This window comes from Phyllostomus hastatus, unplaced genomic scaffold (genome assembly GCF_019186645.2).
Source record: "Phyllostomus hastatus isolate PE091 unplaced genomic scaffold, TTU_PhHast_1.1 phas_contig_30, whole genome shotgun sequence".
In the NCBI taxonomy this organism is placed as follows: Eukaryota; Metazoa; Chordata; class Mammalia; order Chiroptera; family Phyllostomidae; genus Phyllostomus; species Phyllostomus hastatus.
The window spans coordinates 8,890,895-8,904,359 of record NW_025333841.1 but is presented as its reverse complement, the minus strand read 5'-3'; the positions used below and the strand labels follow the sequence as shown (position 1 = coordinate 8,904,359).

General features: G+C 38.8%; 1 protein-coding gene across 1 annotated transcript; it reads left to right on the top strand.

The window, feature by feature from the left end:
• Window positions 1-553: 553 nt before the first annotated feature.
• Window positions 554-13,067, top strand: CD40LG (CD40 ligand). Its single transcript, XM_045839409.1, has 5 exons — window positions 554-779; window positions 2,606-2,737; window positions 6,713-6,767; window positions 9,001-9,063; window positions 11,849-13,067. Exons 1-5 carry the CDS (start codon window positions 624-626, stop codon window positions 12,223-12,225), a joined length of 783 nt encoding a protein of 260 aa, XP_045695365.1. The 5' UTR covers window positions 554-623; the 3' UTR covers window positions 12,226-13,067.
• Window positions 13,068-13,465: the final 398 nt, after the last annotated feature.

Sequence of the window (13,465 nt, the reverse complement as noted above, 5' to 3'; positions counted from 1 at the left end):
CTCTTCAGCTAACTTTTATTTAATAATCATCATCACTCTTTTTTGCTTTATGCCACATGGTCTTGACTTGAATAGCTGCTGGGATTTTATTGGGTTTAAAGGTTAAAGAAGTTTTGAGAAGCAATTAGCTAGTGACACACCAGTCATAAAATCAATCCAAACTTTTGTTGACATTTGTTTCTTTCCCCACGTACCAGGTTCCCGCTTTATATTAGTAAGAATGAAAATGAAATATGTCTGTTGCTGGTGGATTAATTTATCACTTTCCTTGAAACTGGTGAACCAAAAATTTAGACAGCAGTAGGAAAATACTGCCATTGTCTGTTAAGTCTATGACATTTCAAGGCAAGAATGAATGTATGGAAGAAGAAACTTGTTTCTTCTTTACTAACAAAAGGGAAAGCCTGGAAGTGAATGATATGGGTATAATTTGAGAAAAAAAAAAAAAAACCTTTACGTAACTTTTGCTGGGAGAGAAGACTACGAAGCACATTTTCCAGGAAGTGTGGGTTGCGACGATTGTGCGCTCTTAACTAATCCTGAGTAAGGTGGCCACTTTGACAGTCTTCTCATGCTGCCTCTGCCACCTTCTCGGGCAGAAGATATTTCAACTCTAACACAGCATGATCGAAACATACAGCCAACCTTCTCCCCGATCTGTGGCCAGTGGACCACCTGTCAGTATGAAAATTTTTATGTATTTACTTACTGTTTTTCTTATCACTCAGATGATTGGGTCCGCACTTTTTGCTGTGTATCTTCACAGAAGATTGGACAAGGTAAGAAAATGTCTTTATTAACTAAGTTTGACGTACTTATTAAATTGTGGGTTGGTTGATTTAGCTTTACCCAAATTATGGACAATGGTAGAAACCCAAACAGATATGTGGTCTTGTGGCATGTTTGTTGTCTAGTTAATGAAGCCCCCTATTCTTGTCTGTGGTCAAGAGCTTGGGCTCTTCAGTCAGACTGCCTGTGTTCAAATCTTGACTAGCTCTGTGATCCTAGGCAAGTTATTTTGTATTTCTATGGCTCAGTTTCCACATCCGAGAAATAGGAATGATAATGGTATCCACCTCATTGATTAAATGAATTTAGCCTTGTAATGAGCTTAGAACAAAGCCTGGCACAAAGTAAGCACTATGTAGGCATTAGCTACAATTACTTGCTAAAGTTTTGTTTAAAAAATAAACTTTTTTTATCTTAGAGACAAAATTTTTCTTTTAAATTTTCAACTACAGAAGAAGAACATCAAATTGATCTGAAATTTCAAAGTGCTTCTGATTAACATAGACATGTATAAGTTTCAGAATTTGCAATCTTTTAATAAAAGTGGCATTCTTTGTATAACTAGTCAAATGTTGATTGTAGTTGCAAGCTGTCCAGTTTTCCTCTGTTTTATATTCTTTGATTGGACTTATAGGTACAAAATAGTAGAGAAACTTAGTAGGTTGTTTCGCATTCCCAGAAAAATATAACCATTAGGATTTATCCTATTTTGATGTGCTTACCCACTTCCTCTAAGGGGCATCATTAGCTGTGTTGACAAAATATCAATCGTAGATGAAAAGGAGATATTTGATCAATTATCTGGCCATTCCTAAAAGTTCGGATGTGGGAATTGTGGATGTAGAATATCTGGAGACTGCATTTTCTCAGGGCTGTTTAAGTGTCCTCTATTGGGTTGTCAGCCTAGAATTAAGGCCATGAGGTTTTCTATCAGTGTAAGGTTGAGGGGCAGTGATGGTTGAGGCAATTCCATGGGTTACTCAAATTTTAGGTTTCACTGCAGAGAAAAGAGAGGGGTAGTTCTGGGTTTGGTTGTGTTTGGCCTGATGAGCTCTGTCAATCAAAGCCTGGACATACGCCTAGCCTCTACAGGGGAAGTATTGACCTGGGTAGACTCAGATTTATCAGAGCATTTAGGCACGCTCTTAATGTCAGTGAAATCTACCAGCTAACTGCATCTTGTTTTGAATACAAAAATTTAGTCTTAAAACAAGAAGATAGCAAATGATTAGTTGATTATACAAGTGAATTCCATATATCATTCTAAGACATTGGAAAATAAAATATTTCATTAACTTTGGAAATAAAAGATTATTTCTTTAAAAATTCAAATGTTTTCAGCAAATACTAAAGTTAAAAAGAGAGAAAGATGTAACTAGAACTCGGGTTAATTGACACACATTGAAAATTAACATCTTCATCATGAACACTAAAGTGGGAAAATAGCTCAGCAGAAGATTATTTTGTAGGCTGCTTATAATGAGCAATCATTACTGGAACAATAGGAAATATGGCAATTATAGAATGTTCTGCTATAATATATTAAAAAATGTACACTTTGTGATGAAATTTTATTAGAATAGTGATTTTCACCTAGACTTTCAGATAATATGACATTTTAGTTGCTGGTTTTTGTAGATTTTTAAACTGCTAATACCAAATATCAATAATCCAGAGTAAGTTTTTATTCCCCATTTATATCTGCAAATCCCTCTTTCAATTGCTGATGCCGTGGAAGTGAATTTAGAGGCAGACATCATCAGTGCCATTCTCCTTCAGAATTGCATTTCTCATGTCCCTGTTATTTCACAAATAGATAGAAGATGAAAGGAATCTTCATGAAGATTTTGTGTTCATGAAAATGATACAGAGGTGCAACAAAGGAGAGAGGTCCTTATCCTTACTGAACTGTGAGGAAATTAGAAGCCAGTTTGAAACCTTTGTCAAGGTAAGGAACTCAGCTGTTGGTCCAAGTGTCATTGAAAATTTTAGTACTTCTGCCAGGAAACTGAAATATGACCATGTAAAAGTTTAAACACTTATTTATGCATCATATATGTACATAGGTATGTATATTTTTTAAAAAAGGAAAAATGAAGCCAGAATCCTATGTTAAAAGAGTATTGAAAGTTAGAAGTGTTCACATTCATAGGAATGTTCTCAGGAAGAGCAAAAAAAGATTCTCGGGGAAAAAAGCACATCTCATAGGCACATTCATACACACACACACGAGCTCATACATGCAGCTGACTCTGAGAAAATTTTGAAGTACACCAAGTTTGGTTTTTGCATTTTCTTATTTTCCCATCCAAACCTTGATGCTTTCTCACTGTGGACCCATGGTCTGGTTCCATTTCCCAGAGAGGTGATAACCATTGGCCACTGTAGTGTTGGGAGGCCACAGCTAAAGATACTACCTTTAGTGGAGGTCATAGGGACTTCTAAAGACCGATACATCCTAACATATGAGGGAATGCTTCTCTTATGATGGAATTTCAGGTGCCGTGAAAGTGAAATCTTTTTCTTTATTGTGAGGGGAGATGTGAAGAATAGGTGATCAACCTTCTCAGTACCACTCAAACCAGACACCATATACTACCACTTACTCATGAAGCCAGTTCATTGTAGGGCCTGTCAAGACTTGGGGTACAGTTTGAAGATTTCTTCAAGCTGGAACCCAGCATGAAGTCATATATTGGGCACCTAAAACAAGATTTTTAGAATGTTTATTGAGGATGCACCTACAACATTAATTTCATTCTCATAGACAAGGGATGTAAGGGCTCTTTCTCTTGAAGCAGAATATCAAGAAGTCTTTCTACCTATTTCTCTGTCAAAATACTGAGTGCATATACCCTTGGCCCTCAGCCCACTTTGGGGTTGTGAATTGGAAGCAGCACTCCACATTGAGGGCATCACTATGCCAGGTTGTTGGGTATCTAGGTAAACTAAGAGGAATTAGTTCTCACATATAGATGATATGTGATTTAACCCAAGGCTGAAGAGCTTTAGATCTTATTTCTAAGTTTATTCCTGTCCTCTTATACTGCCCCCAATGTGTAATTTAATCCAGCAGTGAAGACCAAGACCTTCCTTATTTCTGAGCCACCTATGGGAATCAGAATGCAGCTCAAATCTGTTGCTGGCTTTTAGGTTGTTTATGCTAGTCTAGGTTTTAGATAAAAACTCCTAACTCTTTATTTATGAGGTATGGAAATATTTGAGTTTCTCAGGTTCTTTGAGGCTTCTGGCAAATATTACAAGGTATTGGGAGGTATTGCAAATTTAAATGTAAATAAAGCCACTTTCAGAACAATGGTTAATAATCCCAATAACATATATAATGTGCTTGGCTGTGTGACCATGGGCAAATGAGTTCACCTCTCTAGACCTCAGTTTTCTCATTTATGAAATAAGACAGGTGAGATTATCTGTAAGAATACTACAAACTCTGACATTCTGTAATTATAGAATCAGCCTTCAGTTCCCTCCAAAGTCAGTGAGAGTTACTGTTGATTTTTCCCTTCTCTTTTTTTTTTTACTGAGAGTTTTACAGTTCAACTGCTAATTCTTCACGGCTTTATTTCAGGTCAGATATGCAAAGCTTCCCAGATCAGCTACCCAGAATAGGAGTAAGGAAAATAGCTGGTTTGGCCTCTCTGCTTATGCTTGCATAAAAAAGCGGCAGTTCCAAAGTTTCATATCCTAAAAAGGCAGAACTTCTCAAGCATGTCAACTGGAGATTCTTACATGCAACAGAATTCCCTTGCTTTTGCTGCAATAGGAGTGGAATGAAAGTCAATGTTATCTGTACCTATGATATGCATGATGGTGAGACACAAAGTACTCTAAATGCCCAATCTTCCTCCAATGAGTGAACCACTCTCTAATATCCATCCCCCCTCCCAAATTTCTCATTCTAAAACAATATCTGGACTTTTTAAATTAACAAGTCAGCTACATAATAATCCCAAATTGGACTTTTATATTTTTAGCTAACGTTGACAGTCTTTCTTTCTGCATCACAGTCTGACTGGTCCAGAGAAACTTAGGGTTTGAATCTTGGGGCTCTGAAATAGAACTTAAAGAGGTCTTAGAAATCATCAGATCCAATTATCAACACATAACTTCAATTTTATTCCCACAGTTCCTACGTAGTTGTCCCCTGATCTCTGCTTGAACACCTCTAATAACAAGGAACTTATTATCTCCTGAGGCAGGTAGCATCAAGCTGTCACTTTGGGGGGAAGGTAGGATTCAGGAATTATGCAGCATTGTGAATAGTGTTATTTCACATTAAACTTAGTCCTCACCCTACCCTCTGCTAGAATGATCATTTCCATGATTGTTTGCCCACCAATTCTTGAGATGTCTTTGGTAGAGTCAAAGAATTTCCTTTTCAAGTTAAAGGTCATTCTGCCTATAACTGCCGCAAGGGTTCCCACTGAGAGAAATATCTAATCTAAGATTTTCTGAAAGTCAACTTTAAAAATATTTTCAGTTAAAGTGTGGAGCAAAGCAAGAAAAAAGGCTCTGGGGAGTGTGGCTGGGGGAAAGTTCACGAAAAGGCAAGGCTGGGTGCATAAAAGACAAACATTGCTGACTTCACATTTTCATCTTGGCTAAGCTCTGACACCAATGTAACCACCTAGTTGAAAGTATCTCAACCTTGATCATCACACTCCATTTTTTGAAAAGACACTAAATACTCATTTGTTTACTTGTTATCTCACAAACATTTTCCTGTTGCCGCACTTTCACAGTGCCACACTTCAGCTTAAGTGGAAAGTTGAGGCCCTGCGGCCATGTGAGCATTTCAAGGTGCAGGTTCCCCTTCAGGCTCTGTGATTTACACCATCACATCTGACAACTGAGCTGAGCCTAAAAGAAGACACTCAACAGTACAACATTAATTCCTTCTAAAGGAGGAATAAAAAAGAAGGGCCCTATAGAAAATTGATTTTAGCAATGGGAAGGAGCACAGGACTTTGACCCTCAGAAAACATGAAAATACTGCTCTCTTCCTCTCTTGTGTTCAGAGTACGTGGTGATGGTATGAGTTAAACCTGGCCTACGAAGTTGATCTCACTATTTCAACTCTTTGCTTCAGCTTCAGTCTCTTTGGGTGATCTCAGGCCAGCCAGTTAAGCTCTCAAGGCCATTTATTCAGTATATTTAAGTGGCAGCAGTAGCCTTTATTATCTTTTAACCTGTGTCAACTGCAGTCCCTGTTAGATTCTTAAAGTACCTCTAACCTTCCTTCAGCTGCTAAGTGAGAAGAAACCCCCAAAGAAGGGTTGCATTTGTCTTTGAACATTGGAAGCACTGGAAGATTACCTGTGTTTCCTATATGTATGCTGATTATTCTAAATAGTAAATGCTGGCCACACAAAGGCACACAACCAGCAACAAGACAACAAAATTTATATATATATCTGAGGGTTTTTTCTGGGATTCCTTCCCAAGATAAAACTTACTGTTATCATTTTCTGAGAGATTTCAAACAAATTTTATTCTAACAGATATATACTATGCTTATGTTTAATAATACTCTATATGCCATTTCCCTAGGTAGAATCACGTCCTGATTCAGCATTATTTGTCAATACCTGTCAAAACCAGTGGGGTCATAAGCAGAGTCAGTATTGCAGCTTCCAGTGTAGAAAGCATGCTAGAATGGAGATAATGAATCCCAGATTTTGCTTTTAGGTCCACCCCTGGGCTTTCTGGACTATCAGCTCATCTGTCAGAGCCATGGGCTCCCAATCAATAAGATGGAACTAATGACAGGATCTGAGTCTATATGATAAGCCTCACCAAAGCCAGGCAACAAAGTAAAGACTGATGCCAAATAAATGAAACCTCTAAAACTCCACAGCAGAGTTCCTGTCAAATTGACCTTTTGCAATGATTCTTATTTCAGGATATAATGGGAAATGAAGTGAAGGAGAAAGAAAAAAACTTTGAAATGCAAAAAGGTACGGTACTATTTACCAATTTCTATGCATACTTAAAAAGTAAAATGAAGCTTTATAATACCAATTATATTGAAAAACCCAGTGTTGAATCAGGGGACTTTTAGCCCTGGAAATAAAACTGGAACACAATTGGCTGGGTTCCTTTAATGCTGACAATACCAAGTATGAAGAAATTCCATTACTTTCTTTTTTAATATTATGCATTTTATTGTTTAGTTACAGTTGTCCTGCCTTTTCTCCATTGCTCTCCCATGCCCCGTCCCTGCCAACTCCCACAATCAATCCCTTCCCATTGTCCATGCCCATGAGTCTTCTATTTGTGTTCCCTGGCTTACCTCTTCCCCTTATTTCCCTCATTATCACCCCTGCATCCACTCTGGTCACTGTCAGTTTGTTCTTTATTTCCTGAATTCCATTATTTTTGATACCTTAATCAAAGCAATCATACAGCCTAGTGCCACCTACAAAGGATAAGATAAGAAAATCATCATTTGGTAGCAGTGACTTTTACTGCTCAACAGCAGTTTTTTATGAGGAACCATGGCCAGTGGAGCCTCTGGAATCAAGGAATGAATCAGTGTGACAACATTCTATACTTTGCCTTGTTCTCAATGTCAGAGTATCTCAGACAACTCATGGCTGGAAGGGGTCTTGATATTTCTCAAATCCAACACCATGCCCAGGGCACAAACCTCCTTCACACCAGCAATGATTATCTGGCCTGTAATCAAACATGCCTAGGTACTTTCTATCTCATAAAGCAGCCTGGCCCATTTTGAATGGCTCTAATAATTATAATAAGTTTACTATACTATATGAGAGAACTATTTTCTCCTCTGGAGCTGAAATTTGTTCCTATAATCTCCACTCATTGGACACATTCTGCTCAGTGGGGCCATATGAAACAAAGTATAATTCCTCTTCTACACAGCAGCTGTACAGATGTTGAAAACAGCAATCATGGAAGCCTTTTCTTCTCCAGGCTAAACCTCCCCAGTACCTTCCACTCTTCCTCTTATGACCATTTCTAGACCATTTCCTTTCTTAGTTACCTCCTTTTCTGGATGACACCTTAATTTTCCCCATTCCTCTTAGAACATAGTACACCAAACATAACACAGTAATGCCTGGAGTGACATGAATAGCTGAGTATGGGAAAGATGAAGTGTTGGTAGATGGGTGTTTTAGACACACTACTATATCACAAAGTTAGTGAAACTGATGCTTTGGGTTTTGTAAATTTAATACATACAAATACATATACACATACAGGGTGAGGCAAAAGTAGGTTTACAGTTTTGAATACACAAAACACAGAGTTCGTTCTTATATTATTTATTAATTATTGTATTACTTTCCATATGAACAACTATAAACTTACTTTTGCCCCATTGTATACATAGAGAAATACAGGTACTATTTTCTGAGGCAAAGAGCATACTCAGAGGTTGTGCTAACTATTGGTCTAGATGCAAAAGGTGATCTGATTTCCATGAAAGTTTTGTCTTCAGATGGTTGTAAGATATGTTAAGTGGAACTATGTTATCTGTTAATTACAGTGAAAATTGAGGAAACACGTGGAGGTTGAGGTTAGTCATACAGACTGCCTAGCAGTCTTTAGTAAATAATAAACTTAACGGAACTGGTAATTTAGGTCATGCAATTTGACTCAATATTTATAGGACACCTACGAAGTGTTCAACATGGCTCATTACTGGACAAAAAAAAACTTCCTCAGTCTTTACACTTAGAATATCAGCACATCTAATTAAGAAGCAAGCCTTTTACATGAGAAACAATTAGGATGGATACAATAGTTTGGCCAATTGTTTGACCAAATCAGACACCATAAGCACCTTACTAGCTAATTGTGCAGACACAACCTTTGGGCTCACTAAGATTCCCAATGGATGGAAGTTGCTCTTAGAAGCAAGATTCAAATATGTTTAATGGAGACCAGTATTTTAGCCTATATCAATCTATGTAAAGTGGAGTCAGTTGAGTACTGAACAAACATAAGAAAAACAGGATTAGTGGAAATAACCAATTCAATTGTTCAGACTTTAGAAACAAAATTTTACCACTCTGGGAAGGATTTCAGACCATTGTATCCTCCCTTTTACATAAAGTATTTAAGCACACTCTATTACACAGCTATAGAGCTGGACTAAATAGTTCCATGTGCAGTTTTGTATTACTTTGGTCTAATAGTTAGCTTTTGGTTTCATTTTAGGTGATCAGGATCCTCAAATTGCAGCACATGTCATAAGTGAGGCCAGTAGTAAAACAGCATCTGGTAAGTTCAAAATCATCTGAGCATTAGCCATCCGAGGGGGAAGGCTGGGACATTGATGCAATGCTGCCCAATGATTAGGTTCCTCTCTTTCTTTGGGGCCTAATTTACAAACCTACCCATATAGCTCTCATATATTTTCCTTTGTCTTCAAAGTGAGCTTAAATGTACAGATGGGATTTGGAGGGACAAAAGGAGGTGGGAAGCAATCCCAGTGTTCTCATTATGTTCTTGCTCAATGGCTGATCCTGAATGATGAATTACTGGGTGGAGGGACCCCTTATTCTGACAACATAGAAGAGATGACTGGGAATATCCTTTTTATCCTAATGCCTCTTCACTGTGTGTAAATGTGCCTCAGGAGGTATTTCCTGCTATTTGTCATTCCCTGTATGATTACCCCAGCCCCACTGGGGCCAACCTCAAGGAAATTAAATGTAAAATCATTCTACAAAGATCAGTAGGTGCCAGCACATTAAATTTTCCAATGAAGTAACAACAGATGACATACTGTAATCTTTTCAACTCTGAATGATATTATTTCCATATACGTTCTGCCATTGTTCTAGCCCTTAGATCTTTTTTTTTTCTCCCAAATCTGTACCTCCTGATAGCTGGTGCTGGAGAATGTGTCGCATCTGATAAATGGATGGAAACACAGACGCTAGCATAAAATCCCCCATCTACATAAATGAAGTTTGAGAGCATCAGAGCAGTCTTTGAAAAAGTTCAGCACAGTGCTCTGGAATGGAGCTCTAAACAGAGTGTGTGTGTGTGTGTGTGTGTGAGAGAGAGAGAGAGAGAGAGAGAGAGAGAGAGAGAGAGAGAGAGAGAGAATGGAGAGGTAAAAGGAGAGGAGAAGGGAGGAGAGGAGAGAGATGGGGAGAGGGAGAGGAGAGGAGAGGAGATACAGCCTCATCTCTGAGGTGGGGTTTGGGCTTCTCAGTGGGTATACATGGTTATCATGGATCATGATATGGAAGTAAGAGCACTGTATAGGAAGTTTTGAATACTAAGGTTCAAGAACCATGACTACCACTTGCTGGGTGACCTTGGGCAAGTACCTGTACCTATGCAGCAGTTTCTGGCCTCACTTTACAGAGTGACTCTGAGCATCAAATCAGCTAACCTGGAAGAAAGTTATACTGTCAAGTTCTATAAAAATGTAAGGTGACAGTGCTTAGCTTTATTCATGGTGACTTAGATGTCATAAGAGTGACATAAAGTCCTTTATTAATACCAATATTCCCACAATACTTAATAATTGTTCTAAGTACCCCTTTCTCAGAAAATACACTTGTAGGAGAATATCACAACTATATTGACATGTCAGGGTGGCCATCCACATGACACCTTCTCATCCAAATTGGATAACAGCAACAGAGACATCTCCTTGAAGAATAAATTCCCATTGGTCTTTGCTAACCTGTATATAAATCCTTGCCCTTGAATACATTTCATAATGCTCAGACTCTGCCAAAAGGCCCATTATTGATATTCATCCTAGTATATTTTACAGTCTGCATCACAGTAGGTTTGCAGGAGATCCAGTGGAAAGATAGTAACATTCCTCACCCCCTCAGTCCCAAATCTCTTGCTTTTTTTATGCTGCCACAGGCCTGATCTACACCCAACAGCTAGGCTGCAAATTAGGTAACAACTTACAAAAGTAAACTTAGTGGACTAAAAGATAGGGAACTTGCACTTGTTTTCTCAATTAGATGGTCCAAAAGTGAAAACATCATAATTAAGTGTCATTTCTGGAGTGGTCTAGAAGGCCAGGAAATGTCAGACATTTCAGATGCCTTCCCTGTTACTAAAAGATGAGTCTGAACAGCTTGGATCTTGCACCCTGATAGGTCTAAGACCACCAAAGAGGAATTTTTTCCAAAAGCTCAGGGAAGCAAATGCATCAATTACCTTCACTTCTTCCCAACCCCCATCCTAGCAATCTAGCTCTCTGTGGGAGCTGAGATTTGAAATCAGGTGCACATACTACTTTGAACCCACTCAACATCTCAGTCGAGAAAATGGCACACTGTTGGTGGGTACTCCGGTTTAGCCACAAGAATACAGATACTTTCGAGTCTGTGGCGCCCACTACAATGGGAGATCAAAACACACAGTGAAATGACAGGTTTATTTTCATACTTCCTTGCCTAATTTTAGTCCTTGTTGTGGGAGGCATGTCAGGTTTGCAACAGCTTGATCAGGTAGGAAGAAATGGGGTCTTTCCTTTCTCTGTGCTGAGGCTGAGTTAGGTAGACTAACAACTTTTTTGACTTTGTAAATTTTAAGGAAAGGAAGAAATCAGTGTTAATATTAGTGAGGAATTAGCTTGAATATTTTGGCGTGCATAATTTATGATGTGGAATTTTTAAATCATTCACACTTTCTTAAGTTCAAGGACAATTTAGCTTTAAGAACTCTAAAGGGAGAATGAAGCTCACTGTGCTCTATTACTTTATTTAATCTTCACAAGTCTTAGAAACATGCTGTGATATTAGCCCAGTGTTGCAGATGAGAAACTAAAACTCAGGGAGATTGACTTGCCGAAGCTTAAGTAAAGCTTGGATTGGAGCCCAGCTTCATCTGACTGTAAAGCCCATGCTAGTTTGTCAGCCATAGCTCCTTTGTAGACTTAATGTTGGATGGGTCCTTAAAAGTCTGTTATGCCCAAACCTTCCATTCATATATGAAGCTAGTTTCAATATTAGACTATATTTTGTTAAAGTGTGAACCATGCTATGCTTCACCTCACCACAAATTTTTCTCCTCTCCATTACAGTTCTGCAGTGGGCCCAAAAAGGATACTATACCATGAGCAACAACTTGGTAACTCTTGAAAATGGGAAACAACTGGCTGTTAAAAGACAAGGACTCTATTATATCTATGCCCAAGTCACATTCTGTTCCAATCGGGAAACTTCGAGTCAAGCTCCATTTATAGCCAGCCTCTGCCTGAGGTCCACAAGTGGATCTGAGAGAATCTTACTTAGAGCGGCAAACACCCACAGTTCCTCCAAACCTTGTGGGCAACAATCCATTCACTTGGGAGGAGTATTTGAATTGCAACCAGGTGCTTCAGTGTTTGTCAACGTGACTGATCCAAGCCAAGTGAGCCATGGGACTGGCTTCACGTCTTTTGGCTTACTGAAACTCTGAACAGTGTAACCTCGCAGGCTGCCACTGAGCTGATGCTGGTAGTCTTCATAATACAGCAAAGCAGTTAAGACCACCACTCCCCTGTTGAACTGCCTATTTATAACCCTACAATCCTCCTCATGGAGAACTATTTATTATACATCCCAAGGCATGTAGGGCTGCATTAAGTGAATTATGGGGTAGGTGAAACCCAAAGAGGCCCTGTTCCATAAGAGCTTATATTCTGAAGCAGCAACCTGATTGATGCAGACATACAGAGATTCCTGTGAAAAGACAAGGCCATTATGCACAGATTGAATTCTGAGTAAACAGCAGATAATTAGTAAGTTTAGGGAGTTTTTTTATCTGCAGTGTCTTTCAGTGGATAATGTATTTGATTTATCAGTGAAGATGCAGAAGGGAAATAAGAAGCCTTAGCTCGCATTTAGTTGTATGGTTGATTCTGGGTCCCTGTGCCACTGATGATGGGGACAGGCTCCAGAAAGATTAAGGCAGTGGCGAACTAAAAAACTTCTCCCCCACCAGCCCCCCAACACTCATTCTTTCTTTCTCTCTCTCTCTCTCTCTCTCTCTCTCTCACACACACACACACACACACACACACACACACACACACACACACACACACACAGTGTCAGGCTGTTGCTAATCAGTTATATCAACCCTGTCCCTATCTCTACCACTGTAAATGGGAGGGGGAACAGAGAGAGCAGCTCTGAGCCTGACCACTCCTCCTCAAGAAGTGACTGTATTTAAAGGAAATCTATTGTATCTGCCTGCAGTCTTCATTGTTTCCAGAGTGAACTTGTCATTATCTTGTTATTTATTTTTTGAATAATAAAGATCCCTTAACATTATTGTTGTTATTCAGCATCAAAAACCCTAGGCCAGATTCAGGGAGGATGACTGACTCTTTTGGAGGGAATTTTCCCAACCTTTGTCATGTGTTCATAAACGTGATAAACTTGGTTCTAAAGCTTGTTGTACCACAAAATATCTTGGTGAAAGCACACTCCATGAAAGTCTGTGATAGCCTTTGATGGATGACATGAAAGCTTATGCAGTGGAAAATAATCTGGGTCTTTATTTCCAGCTTGATCCAAAAAGGTTTCAGGAGATTGAAGGAAGACTTTTTTTTTTAATTAATCACAGCTAAGTGAATCCAGAGGGAGGGCTTTAAATGAGAAGCAGTTGCTTATCTTTTTAATACCTGTCTGGGTGGTCCCACCTTAGACAAGAC